At 55.1% G+C, this 22625-nt stretch overlaps 2 protein-coding genes across 45 annotated transcripts in view; one reads left to right on the top strand and one right to left on the bottom strand.

Moving 5' to 3' along the window:
• The window catches only part of POU2F2 (POU class 2 homeobox 2), a 102805-nt gene extending 92706 nt beyond the window's left edge, over positions 1-10099 (top strand). For 5 of the 30 annotated variants that reach the window (XM_081516109.1, XM_081516120.1, XM_081516107.1 and 2 more), the window contains 10 exons: positions 1230-1335; positions 1431-1522; positions 3504-3665; positions 3894-4035; positions 4118-4266; positions 4342-4518; positions 5690-5756; positions 7183-7384; positions 7517-7590; positions 7844-8393. In XM_081516109.1, coding sequence (XP_081372235.1) covers positions 1230-1335; positions 1431-1522; positions 3504-3665; positions 3894-4035; positions 4118-4266; positions 4342-4518; positions 5690-5756; positions 7183-7384; positions 7517-7590; positions 7844-8178 — 1506 coding nt within the window. In that variant the 3' untranslated portion in view covers positions 8179-8393. Of the gene's footprint in view, positions 1-1229; positions 1336-1430; positions 1523-3503; positions 3666-3893; positions 4036-4117; positions 4267-4341; positions 4519-5689; positions 5757-6352; positions 6482-7182; positions 7385-7516; positions 7591-7843; positions 8394-9743 lie in introns of those variants that run through there. The other 25 variants (XM_081516111.1, XM_081516112.1, XM_081516122.1 and 22 more) reach the window with 11 other exon arrangements.
• A 6532-nt stretch (positions 10100-16631) lies between these two features.
• Positions 16632-22176, bottom strand: ZNF574 (zinc finger protein 574). 15 transcript variants are annotated; one of them, XM_081516096.1, is made up of 3 exons: positions 21821-21882; positions 19838-19932; positions 16632-19595 (listed from the first exon to the last, which is right to left on the bottom strand). In XM_081516096.1, exon 3 carries the CDS (start codon positions 19574-19576, stop codon positions 16886-16888), a length of 2691 nt encoding a protein of 896 aa, XP_081372222.1. In that variant the 5' UTR covers positions 19577-19595; positions 19838-19932; positions 21821-21882; the 3' UTR covers positions 16632-16885. The 15 variants fall into 15 exon arrangements, with proteins under 15 accessions (XP_081372222.1, XP_081372225.1, XP_081372220.1 ...); XM_081516099.1 differs by having other exon boundaries at positions 16632-19590; positions 21821-21877; XM_081516094.1 differs by lacking the exon at positions 21821-21882 and adding an exon at positions 20201-20439.
• Positions 22177-22625: the final 449 nt, after the last annotated feature.

The following is a 22625-nucleotide window of genomic DNA, read 5'->3' as shown; positions in this document are numbered from 1 at the left end:
GAATACTGGAGTTGGTTGCCATTCCCTTCTCCAGGGGATCTTCCAGACCCAGGGATCGAACCTGGGTTTCCTGCACTGCAGGCAGATTCTATATGCTCTGAGCCACACATGCAAATGGAACTTAAAAATCAAGGTGTAGCTAAGGTTGGTTCCTCCTGAGGGCTGGAGAAAAGGATTTGTTCCAGGCCTCTCTCCTTGGCTTGCAGATGACCACCTTCTCCCTGCATCTCTTCATGTCTCTTCCCTCTATCCATGTTTGTCTCTGTCTGCAAATTTCCCTGGATTATATGGATACTAGTCATATTGGATCAGTGCCCACTAGAATGACCTCGTTTTAACGTGATCATCTGCAAAGACTCTATTTCCAAATAACCTCTATTTCACCCTCTGGGGTTCTGGGGAGGTTAGGATTCCAACATACCTTTTTTCAGGGGGTAAGAGGGGAACAACACAATTCAACTCATAACAATGCTAAAGAGTTTTCCTAAGTGATTGTACCAATTTAATCAGCCACTTGTTCAGTCACTAAGTTGTGTCCAGCTCTTTGTGACTCCATGGACTGCAGCACGCCAGGCTTCCCTGTCCTTCTCTATCTCGTGGAGTTTGCTCAAACTCATGTCTGCTGAGTTGGTGATGCCACCAACCAATCCAACCATCTCATCCTCTGTTGAGCCCCCTTTTCCTCCTGCCTTCAAGCTTTCCCAGCATCAGGGTCTTTTCTAATGAGTCGACTCTTCGCATCAGGTGGCCAAAGCTTCAGCTTCAGCATCAGTCCTTCCAATGAATATTCAGGGTTGATTTCCTTTAGAATTGATTGGTTTGATCTCCTTGCAGTCCAAGGGACTCTCAAGAGTCTGGTCACTAGGGGCTGGAGTATTTTAAAGCTATTTCCAGACAAGATATCATATGCCTTGGGAGTGTTTTAAAAGGAAGGAAGACTTGGTCTGATTTACATTTTTAAGCGATTCTATCTGTTCTGTGGGAATATAAGACAAGGCAAATATCCCATTAAGAAAGAAAAGATAAACAAAGAGTGAGCTCTCCTGTGATGACACATGTAGGATGCTCAGGTGCTCTCAGCTTAGGCATGTGTCCAGAGACCCGCGCTCCATCCCTTGATGACTGGGGCCAGCCTGCCCTGTGGAGCACCACTTGGGGTTTGGGGGATGCCGAGGGAGGAACCGGGCCAGGACTCAGGCTGTCTTTCTGTCCGCCCTCCTCCCTGCCAGGACATCCAGCAGCTTCTCCAGCTCCAGCAGCTGGTGCTTGTGCCAGGTCACCACCTCCAGTCACCTGCTCAGTTCCTGCTGCCACAGGCCCAGCAGAGTCAGCCAGGTAAGGCCCCCTACCCTGGATGGCCTCCCCCGACACCTCCACACAACTCCCAGTCCCCCTCCCCTCACCCCGTGTGGTCCCTCTTGTCTCTCCAGGCCTGCTACCGACGCCAAATCTATTCCAGCTACCTCAGCAAACCCAGGGAGCTCTTCTGACCTCCCAGCCCCGGGCAGGGCTTCCCACACAGGTGAGCGGTCTACTGAGTGCTTCGGGGTGTGGGTGAAAGGTGTGAAGTTTGAGGAGTGAGGTCTTCTTCCCATTTGGCCCACCCCACAGCCACAGGGGCCAAGATGGGGGTCGGGAGCCCCAGGGCCCAGCGCTGTTCTGCCACTGATTTGCTGTGGGACCCTAGGCAAGCTGCTCTCTCTGTCTGAGCTGGCTTGCTCTTCCACAGAATGAGGGAAGTCAACCAGACCAGTGGCTCTTAACCCTTGCAGGCACATGGGTTCCTTGGAGAATCTGATGGAAGATTTGAGTCTGACTCCCAAAAAGGCACACGTGCACAAACAACGAAATTTCAGGGGCTTCACAGGCCTTTAGATCACAGATGCTTCAGATCTCCTCCAGCACTCCAAGTGGGGTAGGGGGGTGGAGTTCCCTGAGGAAGGTGTCTATTGGTTCATGTCCCCTTCCCAGACCAGAGACTGCAAATGGTGGCCCACACTTACTGAAAAATCAAGTTAGTTGTCAACAAAATTCCCAGAAAATGCCAGATTCCCAGCTTCTTTTGACAAAGCAGAAGCTATGGGAAGGCTGGCTCTGCATTCAGAGGGTATGAGCGCAGGCCCCTTCTGCATGGTGTGAGCTCTCCAGGCTGTCTCGTCCCTGTGCCCTTTCTTTTAGTTTGCTGCCTGCGTTCTAAATTTTGATCATGCGTGCGTGCTCAGTTGCTTCCATCTTGTCTGACTCTGTGCGATTCTGTGGACTGTAGCCTACCAGGCTCCTCTGTCCATGGGTTCTCCAGGCAAGAGTACTGGAGTGGATTGCCATGCCCTCTTCCAGGGGATCTTCCCGACCCAGGGATCGAACTCACTGCATCTCCTGTGTCTTCTGCATCACAGGCGGATTCTTTAATGCTGAGCCACCTGGGAAGCCCCCAACTTTGCTAATACTCGTTCATAATTACAATTTCAAAGTTTCCTTCTACCTATTTTTCAAAACAGCCTTTTCAAAAAATATATAAACTATTTCAGAAAACTTGAACAGTTTAGGTACTAATACAAGGTTTAGCTACAATACTAGAATCCAAAATGCTCAGAAAATCAAGTTGGTCTTGTAATGTGGGCACTGGAAGTCATTTGGCTGCAAAACCTCTCTTAACCTGAATCGATGCAGGTATGACTTCTTTATTTCTCTTGTGTGATGTTCACCCTTAGCTGACAGTTGTTGATATGTCTGAATGTAGGGTAATGCTTTGAACCTAATTGGAGGAGAGTTTACATTATCTGTGATATATGCCCCATGCAGGCTTTCTAAAACCTGAAAAATTTCTGAATTCTAAAACACATCTGGCCCTGAGGTTTTTGGATAATGGATCAAGGACTTGTGTGTCCAACATCCCTGCATCCACCACCTGTTTAGATGTTTCATTTTTAGGGAAAGGAAGCATTCCAGAGAGAACTGCTGCTTCCTTGTAAATTCCCCTAGTGCCCCTCCCTATTTTTTTTTTTTTTTTTAATTTTTAGTTTATTTGCAGCCTAGTCATTTTTAACCTGATTCTCCCAACAACCCCGCGGGGTAGGTAGAGTAGCCATGATTGTTCCCATTCCGCGGAGGGAGAAACTGAGGCCCAGGGAGATTAAGAAATTTGTTTGAGTCCCCAGCAACTGGATATCAGAGCCAGTCCTTGATTTCCTGCCTGAGAGGAGGCTAAAACTGTGAACCCCCATGGAAAGAGCCTTTGGAGGAAGGAGATGGCTGCTCCTTATGGGAGTCTGCAGGCCAGGAGGGAATGTGCAGAGAATTTTGGGCAGTAAGAGCGCCCTTGTGGGGCAGCAGAGGTCAGCTTGATTGGCCATGAGTGGGGAGGAGCCACCTGGGGGCGGGTGGAGGGGAGTCTGCAGGGAGAGTCTGGACGGCAGGGAGGGAGGGAGGGGGACTGAGCAGCCAGGGCTGAGCCCCATCCTGGTCCTCGGCCCTGCATCCCACCCAACTGCGCACCCCACCAGGCCGTGACCCGCCCCACGCTGCCCGACCCGCACCTCTCACACCCTCAGCCCCCCAAATGCTTGGAGCCACCATCCCATCCCGAGGAGCCCAGTGATCTGGAGGAGCTGGAGCAGTTCGCTCGCACCTTCAAGCAACGCCGCATCAAGCTGGGTTTCACACAGGTCTGAGGCTGCCCGGCAGGACAGGCGGTGGGCCTGGGGTGACAGGGCGGCAGGACCCTCTGGTGGGGGGGGGATGGGGGGATTGGGGGGGGCCTCGTTATCCGGTGGGCGGGGTGAAGGGGGCAGAATCATCTAATGGGCGGGGTTGGGGACGGGGTTAGATGGTGGGTGGGGCTGAGCCTTCTGCCGGGTCCTGACGGCCGTCCCATACCCGCCCCACTGGCCCAGGGTGACGTGGGCCTGGCCATGGGCAAGCTCTATGGCAACGACTTCAGCCAGACGACCATTTCCCGCTTCGAGGCCCTCAACCTGAGCTTCAAGAACATGTGCAAACTCAAGCCCCTCCTGGAGAAGTGGCTCAGTGACGCAGGTGGGACTTGGGCTGGGGTTCCCGCGCGGGCGGCGGGCCGGGGGAGGCGCCCTCTCATCCCTCCATCTCCTCCCGGACACAGAGACTATGTCTGTGGACTCAAGCCTGCCCAGCCCCAACCAGCTGAGCAGCTCCAGTCTGGGTTTCGACGGGCTCCCCGGCCGGAGACGCAAGAAGAGGACCAGCATCGAGACAAACGTCCGCTTCGCCTTAGAGAAGAGTTTTCTAGCGGTGAGTTCCCACCCTCGGGCGACCCCAGGGCTGGCGGGAGGATGCACACGGGGCTGACGAGCCCTCTGTCCGCAGAACCAGAAGCCTACCTCAGAGGAGATCCTGCTGATCGCAGAGCAGCTGCACATGGAGAAGGAAGTAATCCGCGTCTGGTTCTGCAACCGGCGCCAGAAGGAGAAACGCATCAACCCCTGCAGCGCGGCCCCCATGCTGCCCAGCCCGGGCAAGCCGGCCAGCTACAGCCCCCATCTGGTACCAAGAGGCCCCGTGTGGGGAGGAGGGGTCTCCAAGCTCTGGCACACCCTTACCCCTTGGCTGGCACCTTGTGTGAAGCACAACCTACCTGGTTGTCCACAATGTTACTAGAATCGGTGGAGGCAGGGAGAGCCATCCTTGGGGACAGGCTGTCACATGGGTCGAGCACAGTCGCACAGGGCACACTGTTCTGACGGAGAGACAGGTACCACTGGCACACACTGGCATGGCCACACACAGAACTGTCCCAAGGTGCAGCCACATGGGGATGACGCAAGGTGGAGATCCCCCCTCACACAGATTGACAACCACTCAGACCCTGGTAGGGGTGTCAGTACAGCCCTGGTTGTGCATGGGACATCCCTTTTTCCCACCTAGTGTGAAAGGGGTTGTGACACTACAGAGAGGGGCAAGGGGCCCAGAGGAGCCCCCAACCCAGGGATGTGAAGGAAGGCGGGACCATCTGAGCTGAGTCATGAGGACAAGAGGGAGTGAGCCAGCCACGTGATGGACAGGCAAAGGGATCTATGTGCACAAAGGCCTAGTAGCCAGAGTGTGCTGAGCCCAGTTTGAGGAACTCTAGTGCAATTTAGTGTGGTTGGAGCTGGAATGTTTATGAATGAGTGTGGGGGTGGGGTGGAGGATAGGCAGGGGCCAGATAACAAGTCCAGTGCCGAAGGAGCTTTAACCTGAACCACAGGCAGTGAGGCACGCAGGATGAGTTTGGAGCCTTAGAGGGACTGGCTCACATTTAGAGTGAGGCTTCTGGGATTAGGATGAGACTGGAGGCAGGGAGGCTAAGAAGGAGACTGGTGGATGGTCCCCCAAAAATCAAGCAATATAACATCTCAACACTGTGATGCAGAGATACACCTTATGCTCCTAACCACCCACACCCCATCACGTGCATGTGCAGAGACATGCATACTTCAGCCCTGCGGTGGGGCGGCAGCGGAGATAGGCAAGGAATGACTGCCTCCTGTCAGTGGCCTAGGATCACCTAGGGCAAATGTGACGAAAGCTGATGGAACGCCCCTGGCATGATAGAAACACAAGCCTTGCAACCACAGCCCCTTTCCCCACTCTGGAGGCACAGGTGCAGGGGTGGTACCCACAGGAAGCACAGGGGAGCTGCTGGAAGACAGTGCCTTCTCTCCTGTCTCCCCAGGTCACGCCACAAGGGGGCGCCGGGACCCTGCCGTTGTCCCAAGCTTCCAGCAGTCTGAGCACAACAGGTCAGAGAGGGCGGTGGGCAGTGATGGGGCCCGGGAGATGGCAGGGCAGGCTTGGGCCTGGGGTCCTCAAGCGCAGGGCGTCTCAGGGCCCTGGGAGATGGCAGGGCGGGCTCCAGCCTGGGGTCCTCAAGCGCAGGGCGTCTCAGGGCCCTGGGAGACAGCAGGGCGGGCTCCAGCCTGGGGTCCTCAAGCTCAGGGCGTCTCAGGGCACCTATGGGCCTCGAGACTGAGTCTGGAGGTGGGGGGCGGGGAAGAGGGCAGACACCCCCCTACCTGCCAGAACAGCTCAGGCTTCATCTGCTCCATAATTTCATATGAGAAAAGCAGGAGGCTGATAAAGGTGATGTGTCTGGGTTCTGTTTCTGGCATTTAGAAGCTGTGAACTCCAGAAGCAACCTTACCTCTCTGAGTCTCAGTTATAAAATTATTGTGAATGTATCATATATACAGAGCTATATCCATGAATATAGACATACAAAAGTGTGTATGCACATACACACTTTTGTACCCAAAGCCCTCCTTTGCTCTTCCCTGGGGTGTGTGCGTACTAAGTTGCTTCAGTCATGTCCGACTCTTTGTGACCTCATGGACTGTAGCCCGCCAGGTTCCTCTGTCCATGGGATTTCCCAGGCAAGAATACTGGAGTGGGTTGCCCTGCCCTCCTCCAAGGGATCTTCCCGACCCAGAGAACGAACCGGCGTCTCTTAGGTCTCCTGCATTGGCAGGTGGGTTCTTCACCACTAGCGCCACCTGGGAAGCCCCCTTCCTGGGGGTAGGGCATGTTTAACACCATATATAAAAATATAAAAACAAACACCAAATTGCCCCTCCTCAGGGTAAGAAATAGTACGTGGAAGTTTATAAAGTAGTAAGGGTGTGCCTGGTTCTAGGTCTAAACTCTTTATAATGAGTGTTGACTTCACACCCATTTTATAAGATAGATTCTGTTATCTTCCCCATTTTCGGATGAGGGAACTGAAGGCCAGAGAGGTGAAGGTACTCACCCAAGGGCACAGCTGCGATGTTGCAAAGCTGGGAATTGCTGTCCTGGGTGTCTGGCCTGAGTCTGCGCTCTGGGCTCTCTCAGCCTCAGTGTGCAGAGCTGCAACCCCCTGCCTGGCTCCTAGAGGGAGCCACAGGGGTCTGTCTTCTGGGCACCGCTGGTTCTTTGTACAGAGGGGCCCAGAGGTGGGATTCAGGGCTGGATAAGCAGGCTGTGAGTACACTCTGGGCTCAGGGCAGAGGCCCAGTGGGTGGCTGCCGCTCGTGCTGGGATTACTGTCACCATGGCAGAGGCTGTGGGACAAAAGGGCAGGAGGCCTAAATGTGTTCTGACTGCGGAGACATTGCGGGACTGGGCAGGCGTCGACCTCAGTGGAGGACGAGTGGAAGCTGAAGTCTCCATCTCTTTGTCTCTCTCTGGCAGTTACTACCTTATCCTCAGCTGTGGGGACACTCCACCCCAGCCGGACAGCTGGAGGGGGTGGGGCCGGGGGCGGGGCCCCGCCCCCCCTCAATTCCATCCCCTCTGTCACCCCCCCACCCCCGGCCACCACCAACAGCACAAATCCCAGCCCTCAAGGCAGCCACTCGGCTATCGGCTTGTCGGGCCTGAGCCCCAGTACGGGGTAAGTGGGCAGCGGCAGGTAGGAGGCTGTGGGGAGAAGTGGGGTCGCTGCTGCTTCCAGCATGGGGAGCTGCGCCCCTGATCCTGCGGGAGGGTCTCTGCCCCGCTAATGCCTCTGCTTTGCCTCTTGCAGAAGCACAATGGTGGGGTTGAGCTCCGGGCTGAGTCCAGCCCTCATGAGCAACAACCCTTTGGCCACTATCCAAGGTGCGTGCTGCCTTAGGTCACTCCCATTGTCACCAGCCCCGTCCCCCGGGGCCTGGAGCCCCCCCATTGCTGCTCCAGCCATGCCATCCTGCCCTCGCTCACTGCATCGCTCATCTCTTCATACCCATCTCACCTCTGGGGACGGTGTGAGGGGTGCTGATGGGGCCCGTGGGTCGGATGGGAGGACAGAGGGCACTGCGGGCGGGATGCTGGAAGGCACGCCCAGCCCAGCCTCTCTCTCTCTCCCTCCCAGCCCTGGCCTCTGGTGGAACCCTGCCCCTTACCAGCCTTGACAGCAGCGGGAACCTGGTGCTGGGGGCAGCTGGCGCAGCCCCAGGGAGCCCAGGCCTGGTGACCTCACCACTCTTCTTGAACCACGCTGGGCTGCCCCTGCTCAGCGCCCCGCCTGGCGTGGGCCTGGTCTCGGCAGCCGCTGCGGCCGTGGCAGCCTCCATCTCCAGCAAGTCTCCTGGCCTCTCCTCGTCCTCCTCCTCGTCCTCCTCCTCGTCCTCTTCTACCTGCAGTGAGACGGCAGCACAGACCCCTGGAGGCCCAGGGGGACCCGAGGTAGGGTCCAAGCCCGAGTGAGGGCCCGACGTGCCTCCCCTCCGACTCCTCTGACCCCCCCCCAGCTCCATCCCCCGCCTGGGAAGCGGGCGAGGAGGCCGGCGGTGGGGGCGCTGAGGGTCCTCGGAGCAGGAGTGACAAGGGAGGAAAGACCAAAAAATAAAAAGCAAAAAACCAACCAACAAACCAAAAAGAAAAAGAAAGAAATCAACCAACAGAAAAAAGGAAACCAAAAATAATCACAAAGAAACCAGCTGCCCCAGAGGAACCAGAGGTGAAAAACAAACAAACATTAAAAACAAAAACCAAAAAACAAACAAAAAATTCCTCACCAAACCGAACAAACCAAATACCAGTCTGGAGCCAGACCTCAATGTGCTCACCCTCACTGCTACGACACCAAATAAGAGCCCAGCCAGGGGCGGAGCAGCCTTAGCAGGGCGGACCTTACACGACCCCTGGCTGTGGGGCCAGGGCTCCCCCCTGGGGGGTGGCCAGAGAAGGAAAAAGAGAATGTGCCAGCCTCCCAGCCTGTACCCCCTGCCCTGGGCCAGCCAAGACAGGGCACAGCCTGCGGTGGAGGAGGTGGGCTCAGAACCACCCACCAAATATTCTTTTCCAGAAGGTGAAAGAGAAAGGGCCTGAACAACCTTACACCAAATATTCAGTAGCTTCATCCAAAGGATGTACAGAATTTTTAGCGTTGTGCTCAACAGAATGTGTCCCTGTTATGTGTCCCCCGGTCTCTCCTGGCCCCTAGCTCTCCCCTCCAGGGCAGGGGGTCTCGCTTTAACCTCCTCCCTCCCCCACCCAGGGGAGAGTTCAAGGCAAGGCCTGGGATGACTTTTCAGCCCTTGTACCTCCCCCGCCCTTTCCCTTTGAAGGGTGGGCTAGGCCATTTTGCCAAGCTCTAGCTCTCACATGTTCCCCCCACTCTACTCCCCCACCCACCTGTCACCCTCCTCTGCCCTGGAACCTCCCACTATCCCTGGTCCAAGGGAAGGAGAAAGTTTCCAGCAAGAGAGGAAAAGGTGAGGGCGTTCAAGTTGTCTTCTTTTCCATCCTCGTCTGTCAGTTTCCCTTAAAAAAAAAAAATTTCATATTCCAGTGCCTATCCGTGGGATCCTTCACGTTCTTTTACATTTTTGACCAGAAACCAAAAAGAGAACTCACCTCGCTCTTCCCCCCCTGTGCCCGTCCGATACTGGCAGATGCCTCTTCCCGTCCCCTCCACCCCACATGCACACACGCACGCACCCCAGTGGTGGGGTTCCTCCAGATGGCGTCCCCATCAGGGTCCGTGTGGCAGGGACAGTGCCATGGCCCGTGGTCCCCATCCTAGTGGGCGCTGTGGTGACCACCACTCCCACGAGACCTCCCTCGAGTCTTGGCTGGACCCCCCGTTTGTCCAGCCCCGGACGCATCTTGACGGACAGAGGAGAGACGCTGCTGGGAGCCACGTTGCCCTCCTGCTACTGGGGAGGCCAACAAAGTTTTGAACCAAAAAAAAAAAACAAAAAAACCAAACAAACAATAAATTAAAACTAGGAAAAAAGAAAGAATTTATAGATATATATATATTTAAGGGAAAGAAGACGAGGACTCTTCAACGAATAAGAAGGAGCCGCGAGGTGGAGCCAGGCCCCTGCACCAGTGGTCCAGGCCTTTGGTCCCCGAGGCGGATGGAAGGATGGATGCTTCTTTCTCTTCACAAATACCTCATGGACGTCGTCTTCGGGAAAGCTGGAGGGGGGCGACTGGGGCCAGGCCTGTCCCTCAGCCAGGGCGGATGGAAGCGGGTGGGCAGGGCTGAGAGAGGGTGTCAGGGACGGGGGTGAAGAGCCCCAAGCTCCCCGCCCCCCCCAATCAACTGAAAAAGCTTTAAAAAAACAAAACAGGAAAAAAATGAGAAAGCAAAAAAGAATGGACGAAGGAAAACAAACTTTCGGGTGGTTTGATTCCTCCTTTTGAGTTCTGTTCTCTTCAGTCTGTCCTCTCCCCCATCTCCTCCTTTCTCTCATTTGTCCCTCCTTCTTCCTCCCCTCCTCTCTCACCTCTTTCCATCTCCTTGTTTCTGTCTCTCCTCAAACCAAAGTGTTGCTGTGAAGGACGCGAGCCATTGAAATCAGAGTGGCCCCTGGCTGGGCAGGCAGAGGGAGGGGAGAGCCCCAGGAGACTGGCGGGGCTGCCGGACACTCCCAGGAGAGGCAGACGGAGCCTCGGATGCCACCCTAGGCCCCGAGGCCTCAGCGTTCTCACTTTCTTTCTTGTCTCCCTTCTCCCACCTGGGAAATGAAGTTTTTGGGCTGGGCCACGTAGGCAGCAGAGACTCGGCTGTTTCAGGGGTCTCGGGGTGCCTTGTCTGGGAAGTGGTGGAGCGGTTGCCCCTCCCACCCTGGCACCGATGGGGCCTGTCATGCCGTTGACCCATCCTCGCCAGAATGTAAGCATCTCCGCTGAACTGACTCCCCGCCCTTAGCCTACCTCTGAGTTTGTCCATTTTTATTTCCTGAAGAGAAGGGACTGGCTAGCAGGCCTGGGCCCTAGCCCAAGGGTGGAGACGGGGCCAAGGGCTCCTGAACGGATAGGAAGGACGTTTGAGCAGAGTCAAGTGAAAGGAATTGCAACCAAAAACCCCTCCAAGAAGACAGGCAGCATGGAAGGCATGGTGGAGATGACTCAAAAAACTATGATTCTAGACCAAAAAATAGAAAAAAAAAGAAAAAAAAGGAAAAAAAGAAAAAAAAAAGGAAAAAAGGAAAAAAAAGGAAAGAAAATCCAGGACTCACCACCACCCACTTCATCCTGCTTCCTCCCCATCAAGTCCTGCCTCCCGGACTGCTCCTCCACCCTAGTAGGAAGCTGGCAGAGAGGAGAGGAGGAAGCAGGGGGCAGGAATGGGCCGACGCCCTGACATTGGTGGAGGGACCCCCGTGCAGCGAGGGTGGTGGGGACCCTCCCCATCCAACCCCCATTATCTGGGAAAAGAAAAAACAAGAGAAAAAGAAAATTCCTGGGAGGGGGAAAAAATAACCAAATCCCAAGCTTTAACTACAGCTGTGAAACCAAATATTGGGAAGGGGGTGGGAGGGAGGGAGGGGCAAGTGCGCCCTAGGTCTCCCCCCTGGGCCCCCCTCCCCCGAGGACTCGAGATAAGGCACCAAATACCTCATAGAACTTTAATGTTAAAAAATGGAAACCAAATATCGTTGGCTGGGGGCCAGCCAGGGCAAGGGGCTGGGGGGCTGAGGGAGCCAGGGTTAGGAAGGTGGTGGGGGAATTCGTGCCCCCCACCTCCCTCTGCCCCTTCCACTCCAGCCTCCCCCGTCTCGACTCCGGGAAACAAAACTATCTCATCGTTTTTATTTTGTGGTCTGTACAGAGCCTGTGTCCGTGTGTCTGTGTGCAAGCGAGAGAGTTGGGGGGCTGGGGAACTTTATGTGGGGTTGGGGAAGGAGACCCCAGGCCAGGTTCTGGGCTAGGTGAGAAGTCAGGTGGGAGGCCAGGGGCCTGAGCTAGGAAGAAGGATGAGTGGACTGGAGAAAGTGGGAGCCCTCTGAATTTCTCCTCCCCAACCCTGACCTCCTACTCAAGGGAGGGACAGAGACTGGGTCTACCTAACGGTCGACCTTTTGATTGTGCCAAAAAAAAAAAAAAAATGCCAGTAACTAAAACACCTCTCTCTGGTCTCTTCTGGGAGGGTGGGGGCTGGAAGTGGGAGGAAGGACTGGGGGAGGCTAAGTGGGGTTGGTGGCGATGAAGAACCCAAGGCTCTGTATGAACTGGGGCTACGACCAGGAGGAGGGGTAAGGCTCTGAGTTTCCCGCATGTCTCCTCCCTGGGGAAGGCCTAGAGAGGGTCTCCAAGCCCTGCACTCTGGGAAGATGGGGTAAGAGACTAGCCATGTGGTGAGGGGACCTCTTGACCTGGCTAGATCTCCTCCCCTACCCAAATCCCAGGGTGCCTCTCTCCCTTTAGCCCAGGGTAGGGAGAATTGAGTGAGAGAGAGAGTGAGACGGACTGAGCAAGCCTGAGACACGCGGGCCCCCACTGGCCTCTGAGTGGGAAAGGCAAGTGCGAGAGATAAAGGCCTCCAAGAGAAAAAAGAAACAAACCAAAGATTTAACCATTAAAAAAAAAAAAACCCACAGACAACTCCGCTACCTTTTTATACGTTGGAAAAAAAAGTGAAAAAAATTAAAAAATAAAAATTAAAAAAAAAAAACAAAAACTCCAAGCCGCCGTTCCTTCACGCGGTTTGAACTTTGACCTCAGCAGTCTCCAAAGCAAGATGACGATGAGAAAGGGGAACAAAAGAAAGAAAAAATAATGTATATTTTTAAGTATTTGTCCTTGAGATGTTAGCTCCTTGTTAAACACAAAAAGGAGAGAAAAATCCAGAGAAGCGTTGCTGGGACGGAGACAACTATTTACTATGTCTGTGACCCCTCCCCTCTGCCTCCCCTTCCTCTCCTTTCCTCTGTCCCTGCTGTCCCTCTCCCAACCTGTCCCCCCAAGCCCAGGGGCTCAGTATTTATTTATTTATATGATTGCAGGGTGACTGGGAGCCTCTCTCGGCAACTTGTGGAGAGGCCCTTTGGATCATGGTAGGGTGGGGAAGGGGCGAGGGGTCTGGATTGAAACGCAGGGGCCTGATCTTTGGTCAGTTCCTCCCTGCCGGCTCCTTTCTGGCTTCTCATGCCACTGCTGCCACCTTCACCTTCCCAAATCCAAGGCTTCACTAGGGCAAGGTGACCGTCCCACCTTGTGAAGATGAAACTGGTTCAGCGCTTTCTGGGGCAGGTGTCTCTCCCCTTTGAAAGACCAGGTTCGAATGGGGAGGGGAAGAGGTGGTGAGTAGTGAGCAAGGGAGACGAGGAGTCTTATCCAGACATAGAGCAGGCCCTGGAGGAGACGCGCCTCTCCTCTAGTCTCACCAAGTTAGCCCCCCTTTCAGTTCTGTTTGTCCCCTGTGTTGGTAGCCCCTCCCCTTCCACCCTGGACCCCCCTCCCTGTCTCTTCTCGTGGTAGCGGGTTAGCGTTTCAGTGTTCTTAACTCCAATCTGCTTGTTCATTGTACAATGTGCTTCTTTTAAGGCCCCATTTTTGTAACTTGAGTGTGTCATTCATCTGAACAACATCAAAAAATAAAAAATGAAAAACTGTACAGAGAGAAACACTGCCTGCTCTCCTTGGTCTCCTATCTTGGGAAAGGTGGTGGAGAAGTCAGGGTGTGGGGTGGGCATGTGTGTGCCTGGGAGGGGAAGGCTTTACTTCTGTTGAATGTTCAGAAGTAAGGCCTGAGCAATTTTTTTCACCAATTAAAAAAACAAGTCTGGGATCTTAGAATGAATTCAAATTCCTGAACTTAAATCTCACTTCTGGGGACCTCCCTTGCAATCCAGTGGTTAAGACTCCATGTTTCCACTGCGGAGTGCTTGGGTTCGATCCCTCATCGGGGAACTAAGGTCCCACATGCCTGTGTGACACAAAACAAATAAATCTCATGCCATTTTATAGATATGTGACCTTCAGTATGTGAGCTTCAATGTCGGCATCTGTAACACGGACAGTATGTAGCCTGTGAGATTGTAAGGATTCAAGATGATCTCCAGGAGACACTTTGATAAATGAGTACTATGAGAAAATCAGGAAGCCAGAGAGCAGTTCCATCCACAGAGGACTTGAGACCATTTAAAAAGAGTTTGACTTTGAAGTTGTCTGGTGATACAAGATACACACCTGACTTCTTTTTCAGAATGACATTAGTGCTCTCACTCAAATTTTCATGCTTGCCATTCAGCAGGAACGACTGTTTCACACACCAGACCATGGGCTGATCCCCAAGATCTCACTGCTGAAAATCATCAATGGGTCATCTCACTGTCGTCAGGTCTTCCTGTCATCACTCTACCCTCTGATGTATGCCTGACACAGAGGTGCTGGGATTCTGCAAATTCAATAGCGAGGGACAGGGGAACAGGAGAAAGGAAACAAGGAGGAGAGGGTTTGATCATTTTGAAAGAGAAAAAGTATTAGCACTTTGGGAATTCCCTGATGGTCCAGTGGTTAGGACTCTATGCTCTGCGCTTCCACTGCAGGGAGGCACAGGTCCCATCCTTGCTAAGAGAACTAGAATCCCGCAGACAACCTGGTACAGCCAAAAAATAAAAAAAGTTATCAGCACTGCACTCTTTTGGCAAGACAGAAAAGTGCTTCTCCAACTCTCAAGCCAAGTCAGTAGGGATGGGAGAGTGGCAAGTTGGGCTAGAAGCCAGGTCTTTTGTTCCAGTCCTCTGCCTGTAGGGGGATGCAGTCAGAACCATAAAGACCCAAAAGGACTCTGTCTCCCAGGTCAGTCTGTGACAATCACGGATGGCACATGCCAGAAGCACTCCAGAGCTGAACTTGGCAGCATCCACTTGTGGCCCCGTAAATGTGCTCAACTGTTCCAAGCAGCCTCCCCTGTATGGTCATACTTGGGCCCCACACATCTTGAAGAACATGATGTCACTAGAGAACCACCATTCTATTCCCTTGAGTGCTCTGCTTAAGCAGCTTCTACATCCAACTAAAAAATCTAGCAATGCAAGGTTCTTTGTGGGGTCTTTAAGTCACCACCACCAAAACTGCTGTGTTCAAAATGCAGATTCCTAGGTCTCATTGAGACAAGCTGCTGGATCCAAACCTCTGGGGAAATTCCCAAAGTTCAAGAGCCTTTGCCTGTCCAGCTGAAACTCCAGCATCCAACAAGGGTTTGATCAGTGCCCTCTTCTTTAGGACCATGGTCCAACTGAAGACTCTGGAAGTTTCAGTGGGGTGAACAATGACTCTTGTTCATAAACACGTTTGTGTACATAAACTATTCTCAAGAAAGGAGTCTTAAAAAAGTTTTCACTAGAGGCTCTAGGAAGGAACCACAATAGAGGAAGGGTGATCCCTGCCCTCTGCACTGTCACAGAGCTTGCTTCTCTGCCGAAAGCATCTTTATTGTGGAGTCAACCAGAACCCTCAGGGTTTTTCCCTCCATTCCTGTCCCTTGATTCAGCCTGATTTTTATCTGGTTTTGCAAAGAGCACTCCTCTAATTGTTCTAAGTATTTATTTGACATGCCTTTCTCAGTGTTACAGCTCTTCTTGAAAGCAAGCAGTTTGAGAATGACTCTTTACTTGTGGATTAAGGGGCTCTGGCATGCTGGGCTAAGATGGCTCGAGTCCTTTCTGTAGGTTGAGGTTACTAAAAGATGGAGCCCACGATCAACACGCTCTGGTCGAAAACAACAGCTTAACAGATAAATGCTGTTCTTCGTTAGGAGCTTTCAAGATATTAAAGGGCTGAGAGCTTTACCTTTTTAAAAAATGAAGCTTAAGCCTAAGCCCCAGTGCCCACAGAGGGCTACAGGATTGCTGAAGGGAGTCAATCAAGAGCAATGGAGAGGCTGAGGGGGCAGCTCTTAGGCCTCCCTTTCCACTGGTCTCAATGCAAAGAGCTTCCCTTTACCTCTCATTCACTAGGGTTCCAATAAGAATCCTAACAAAAAGACTGGAGTAACCCTGGGGGTGGGGCTGTTAGTTTTCTTGGTGTGGCTCTTAGAGACAAAGACTAGCATAGAAGCCAGGCACTTCCATTCACACACTCACCATCTCTTTTCTCCACCGCCCTCCCCCTCAAGGATATAGAAGGCAGCAGAATGTAGAGGAAAGCACAGAGGTGATTAAGTCAAATGAAACTCTGCTGAAATTCAAGCTCTGCCCTGTGTGGGTTGAATGACCTTGGGTAAGTCTCCTCATTGCTTTTGACTTCAGATTCCTTTCCTACAAAATGTTCTCTTCGCGGGACCAGGGTTACGATTCCAAAAACTGTAAGAAAACACTTGAGACAAATTAGGCATTCAAACATCGGCCAGCCACCCCAACCACCTCTCCTCGCACAACAAGCAACTGTTGGCTAACTCCAGGTGGGTGTCAGAGCACGTTCATACCCCCAAAAACTGTTAATCTTCTCCAGCCCCACAGCTGGATGTTTTCCCAGAAGCTACCTCCTCTACTGCCCCTGAGTTCATACCTTTCCGAGACATGCATTTGCCCTCAGGGGTCCATGGTGAGAAAACCAGATGGCCTTGGAGGATACCGCTCACATCAGGCCAGAGTAGGGGTGACAGGATGGTAAGAACAAACCTGAAGACTTTCCTAAATGTTCCTGCCCCCCAGCAGAAACAGCTTCAGGTTTTTCCATGGGGCTGTGGGGACCTCTAGTGGTCAGAGAACCACAGTGCCCCTACCTATGACCAGAGGCAAGTCCCTGCTCCAAGCCCATGGACTCCAAGTCCTCCTCTTAGGTTCTGGGTTCCCATTTACTCAGCTCCACTGCTTGCCAGGCTCTGCTCTAGGCACTGGGGATGCAGCCATGACAAGTCAGACCCAAGAACCTGGGCTGTTTCCAAGTTCCACCATCCCACATGGTTAAAAAGCACATAAATGTCCAACTCAGTCTTTATTGACTGTTTTACCGTGGGGCCACCAGTGCTAACAGGTGTGGGGGGGCCCACCTTTATTCACGTCAAGGACCCTAGAGCACCCCCCTCAGAAGACAATAAATCCAGTTACAGAACATACATGGCAGTTGGGAGGAGTGGAAAAGGGGCACAGTATGTACAGAGACCTAAGGGGATGGTGGAGGTTCTTCAGCAACCGGGCCTGGCGGTGCTGAAGAGGGAAACGAGGTGCGGTCAGCCACTGATCTGGACCCCCTCGGCCTCAGCCAGAGGGTAGATCTCAATGGCCTCCACCAGGGGCAGAGCCTCCACTGCAGTCTCCATCACAGCCAGGCCGACGGCGGCTTCGGCCTCTGCCAGTTGCTGCCGCACAGCTGCCTGGTGCTGCTGCTGGTGGGTTTTGCGGTGTTTCCACAGGTTGGAGAAGGAGCGGTAGCTCTTGCCACAGTCGGGGCACGAGTAGGGCCGTTCGCCCGTGTGAATGCGGCGATGTTCTGCCAAGCGCATGGAGATGGCAAAGGCCTTGCCACACACTTCACAGGCGAATGGCCGCTCACCGGTGTGCAGGCGGCGGTGGTCCTTCAGGTGGGTACTCTGACGGAAGGCCTTGCCACAGTCCGGGCACGGGTATGGCCGCTCGCCGGTGTGGATGCGCCGGTGCACCTGCAGCGACGTCTCTGTGCTGAACAGCTTCTTGCACTCGCTGCACTCCAGGCCGCGGCGGCGGGTGGGGGCTGCAGGGGCAGCGGGGGCCGCGCTCCCAAGGGTCGTCGGGGAGGCAACGGGTGTGCGCGCAGCCCGCGGGGCCCGAGGGGCTGGGGGCTCCTTAGCCAGGACTTCCCCCGGCCCAGCAGCCGCGTGGGCGGCCTCGTGCGCCTGCAGCCGAGCCGCCGAGCCCACTTTCTTGCCGCACGTGCCGCACTCGAAGCGCCGTGGGGCCTGGGCAGCCGCAGCTGCACAGCGGTGCTCCCGCAGCCGCAGCGAGGAGGGGAAGGCGGCGCCACAGGACGAGCAGCGGTGGGGCTGGCGCCCGGCATGGGCCACCAGCTGGTGCACCTCCAGCAGCCGGCGCAGCAGGAAGGAGCGGGGGCACTCTCGACACTTGTAGGGGTACTCGCCCGTGTGGTGGTAGCGGTGCATGAGCAGGCGGTAGGGCCGGTGAAAGCGCACTCCGCACTCCTGGCAGCGGTACGGGAAGTGCTGGGCGTGCACCAGGCGGTGCTGTCTCAGCGTGGAGCTCTGGGTGAAAGCCTTGCCGCAGTCCCCACAGCGGTAGGGCCGCTCCCCTGTGTGTGTGAGGCGGTGGCGGGCCAGGTTGGCGGGCGAGTTGAAGGGCTTGGAGCAGTCCGGGCAGGGGAAGGGCCGCTCGCCCGTGTGTGTGCGCAGGTGGTTCCGCACGTGAGACTTCTTCTTGAACATCTTGCCGCAGATGCTACATTTATGGCGCCGTTCCAGCCGGTGCACAAAACGCTGGTGCCGGGTCAGCTGCAGCGCCTTGCCAAACTCGCGACTGCACAGGAGGCAGCGGTAGGTGCCTGGGGCGGCGGGCTCGGCTGAGCTCTCCTCAGCAGCAGGGGGCTCCGGGGCCTCCGGCTCTCCAGTCTCTGCTGGGGCTGGCTCAGGGAAGCCAAGGACGGGCTCCTCTGGGGGGACTGGTGTTGTGGGCAGAGGGACACCCCCAGCCCCATGGGTACGCCGGTGATAAAGGAATTTGGTGAGGTTGACAAATGTCTTTCCACAAGGACACGAATGCAGAGGATTGGGGGTGTGGGCTCGCCGGTGGGCCAGGAGGAGGGCCTCCGTGCCAAAGGCCAGGCCACAGTCCACGCACAGGAAATGAGACTCACTGCTGTGGTCTCCAAGGTGCTGGTCCAGACTGGAAGGGCTGGGGAAGACACGACTGCACAGGGGGCACTTGAAGACACCCTCCCGGTGACTCCGCAGGTGCTGCTGCAGCTGGTGAGGTGAGAGAAAGAGCTGGTCACAGGCTGAGCAAAAGAGCTCCTGGGTGGCTATCCCGCCTGGCTCGCCACTGTTGTTCCTCCGCGCCCTGCGCCCCCGGCGATCGCGCCCGAGGGCTTCCCCGTTGCGCAGCTCATAACTGTGGTCAGAGGACGGTACGGGCTCAGGCTGAGACACAGGCACCTCCGCTGGCACTGGGGTCAGAGTCTCCTGCTGCAAGGCGGGCTCCTCAGACTCTGGGGCGGGAGCAGGGAAGTGGGTGGCTTGATGCTCCAGGAAGTCGGCCGGCAGCTGGAAGAGCTGCGAGCACTCCGAACACTTGTAGAGAAGCAGCTCCACCTCGGTCACCACCTCAGTGGTGGTGGCAGCGGCAGACGGGACAGCTGCCCCTTCCCCACCCTCTTCTGCCTTGCGGTACGAGTGCTCTACAGCCACACGGGTCTGGCCCATGGGGGACCCCACGACAACTGGGGACCCCAAGACAACTGGAGTCGGAGGCTTGGTGGGAGTGGCCCGGAGGTGCGTCTGCCGGTGGTTCAGCCAGAGCTCCTGGCTGGCAAAGAGAGCCTTGCAATCCACACATTCGTAGTGGATGGTACTGGAGCTTAGGGCAGGCGCCTTGGGTGGTGGCTCAGCTGGCACTGCCTCCTGGGGCGCCATCATCTTCAGGTGCAACTCCTGGTGCTCCAGGAGCTGGCTGGGTGACATGAGCAGCTGCCCACACTCCAAGCACTGGTACTGGCTCTCCTGGACGAGGGTCTGATAGAGGCCCGTGCCAGAAGCTGCCTCTGTGGCCACAGTGACTCCGGGGTCAGCCACACCCACCAGCTCAAAGTGCTGCTGGGGCACGTGGGAGTTCTGATGCATGAGCACCTCCTCCAGGGATCCATAGAGCTGGTTGCACTCAGAGCAGACATAGCGGTGCTCAATGTACAGGACCGTTTCCTCTGACTCCTCAGTCATGACGGTGGCAACACCTGGGCTGGCAGATGTGGGGACAAATCATATCTAAGTCACTGCTTCTTCAGTCCTTCCCCGGGACAATTCTTTCCTTTTATCATTCCTCTACCAAAACCCTAGATCAATTTCCCCCTCTAACTTTTTGCTTCCATATTTCTACCCCCACCCCACTCCCTAACAACCGTTCCTCTCCTGAACACACAAGAACACCAAGCACAAAACCTTTCCCACAGTCCCTTCCCAGTCTATCCACCTAAATCTCACCTCTGAATCAACTCGCATTAAATTCCCACCACCAGATCCTCGCAACCTGTCGAATCTCTCATTCTCCTGCCCCACAGCTGGCCCAAGGCCCCAGCCTACCACACAGGAACCTCTTCAGTCAATACTTCCTCTACTGACTCCTTACCAACACACTACCCCATCCTTACCCCAGGTGCCCAGGAGAGTCCTCACACGGGCCTGGACCACCCACTTCTCACAGCTCGCTCCTCCTCTGCTTCCACCCCCAGGTTCTCTATCTCTCTTTACACCCCAACCACTCAAACTGTCCCAATGCCCGGCCACTTTCAGCACCTTTTCATGGTTCAAACCCCCTCCTCTGCACATAGCCCATCACGCACTAACCTTCTCCCTTTAGTGCCCAGGTTCCTCACATCAGTAAACTTTTCTCACATTGGCCTAATCCATCTCCACACCCAGACCTTGCCATTAACCACTTTCCCACAATTCCCAGGTCCCACTCTTCAAATTACTTAACTCCCTCTACACATTAAGGCCCTCTCCCACAACCCTAATAGCCTACGCAGAACTTCTAGACTCCTCTTCACAAAAGACACCCAGAACTTTCTTCACACCTAGACCCCTCCCACCACCCTTACTCATGTCTCCAGAGCACCCAGACACCCTTCACATTAATCATCTACCTCTTCTGTGCACTGAGACCTCATCTACAATTCTAGGTCCCTCTGGGGTACCCAGCCCCCTCTTCATACTGACTTAAGCCTGTCTTGTTCATAGACAACCACCCTAGACAACTGAGGGATTCCCAGAACCTCTCTCCACATATTCTTCTTCACAAAAAAGACCCTTCCCACTCTAACTTATTCTTGGGATGCCCAGATCCTTCTTTACAAAAGTGCCCAGTCCTCTCTCCTTTCCACCCTCACCCTAATCCATTCCAGAACAGACCCCCCCCCCATTACTAACCTAACCTTTTCTTCCTTGCAGAAAGATCCCCTTCCTCCCACCCTAACCCATTCTAGGGACGCCCAGACACCCTTCTTCCTATCAATCTAAGCCCCTCTTATCCACAATAAGACCCAGCCCCACCCTAACCCACTCCAGGGATGCTCAGATCCCCTCTTGATACCCAAATTCATCTTTTCCGCAAAAAGATCCCACACATACTCTATCCAATCCAAGAATATCCAGACTACCCCTCATAATAGCTTAGATTCCTTTCCCACATACTCCTCCCACTGGCCAAATCTCATTAAGAATACCTAAACCCAACATCAGCACCCTAACCCTGACAGCCACCCAGATCCTCCTTCCTAACACCCAAGCCCCTCTCATCAGCCTATTAACCCTGGGGCTACCCAGACCCCCGTGCCCCACCCTAGACACACAGATCTCTCTCACCACCCTAAAATCCTCCAGGGACCCCTAATTCCTACTCTTCACCTTGTCCTAATTCCTGGTACTTTCCAAAAAGACTACTTCTCAAGTTATTCTATGAACACGTAGACCACAGTTTCATATAACATAAACCTTCTTTACACAAAGACCCATTCTCAGGTCTCTCAACCCATTCCAAGAGTGCCCAACGCTCCCCGCTCGCCCTCCCTCCCCACATACTTTGGTTAACCCTTCACATTAATGTAATTCATCCTCATCCTTCACACTGGGACCTCCACCTCGCCCTGAGCTCTAAATCTCCCCTCTAGGTATATCCATTTCCTGGTATCTTTTCACACTGAAGACTCCTCTCATGGGCCTAACTCTCCAGGCATAACTAGATTTTCACTTTACGTCAACTTAACCACCTCTGTTCTCACGGCCGGCACCCCTCCCCGGGCACCCAGCTGTCCTCTAACCGTCCAGCCTTCGTCCTGGGTTGTCCCACCTCCAAGCCCTTAGCCGCGTACTCCCTGGAGCCTTAGAGACCCTCCCGGGGACACTCGAATGCCTCCCTTCCCACCCAAGTCCCCGCCAGCGCCCAGCCAGAGCCCAGTCCCTCCTCACTCAGCCCTTCCCACGGCTCTCGCCCCCTTCCCACCCGCCGCCCCGGCCCGGTCTCCCGTCCACCCCGCGGGCCGTTGGTACCGCTCCGCCCCACCTCCCGGCGCGCGCCCCCCCCCTCCGGTTCTCAGTGCGCAGGCGAGGTGGCGAGAGAAGGCCGCGCGGGCAGGGTGGGGAGCCCGGCCGGCCCTTACCGCGCCCGCTCGCACGTACCCGCCTCTGCCGTCTCGCACGCCCCGGGGCTGGACCCGGACCCGGGCCGCAGCTCCCCTTGCGCGGCCACCCTAGCGCTGCGCCCTCTCTAGCTCCCGCCGTCACCTCTCGCCTGCTCCGAGCCTTGCTCTGGCCCCCGATCACCCGCAGCAACGCCCCTCCCACCTTCCTCCTTGGCCGCCGCGCGGATGGCCGAGTGCGCCCAATCATCGTCCGTCTGGCCTCTACCGTTCGGCCAATCGACGCTCACGTCTCCGAGCCCTGGACCAATAGAGTCGGGCGTTGGGCTCCCTCCGCAGCACCCAACCAATTCTCCAGCGAGGTTTTCTCACTGCCCCGCCCCGGACTGATAGGGCCCGCCCTCTTACGCCCTCTGAAGGATGTCCCTCTTCCACCTCCTCCTCGATCCCTCTTGACGGCAAGAGAAGGGAGGGCGGCGCGATGACGTCAGGCGGCGGAGCGACGCTTCTGGCGCCATCTTGGGGCCGCTGGGTGGGAGGTGGGTCTTTCTCCAAGTGGAAGGTCGGGGACATTGAGGCACAGATTCCAGGAGGGAGGCGGAGGTGGGGGAGCTGAGGCTTAGGAATCCCTGAAG

Source organism: Giraffa tippelskirchi, chromosome 7 (genome assembly GCF_054371585.1).
Source record: "Giraffa tippelskirchi isolate mGirTip1 chromosome 7, T2T-mGirTip1v1.2.pri, whole genome shotgun sequence".
Classification (NCBI taxonomy): Eukaryota; Metazoa; Chordata; class Mammalia; order Artiodactyla; family Giraffidae; genus Giraffa; species Giraffa tippelskirchi.
This window is presented reverse-complemented; position numbering and strand designations above follow the sequence as displayed.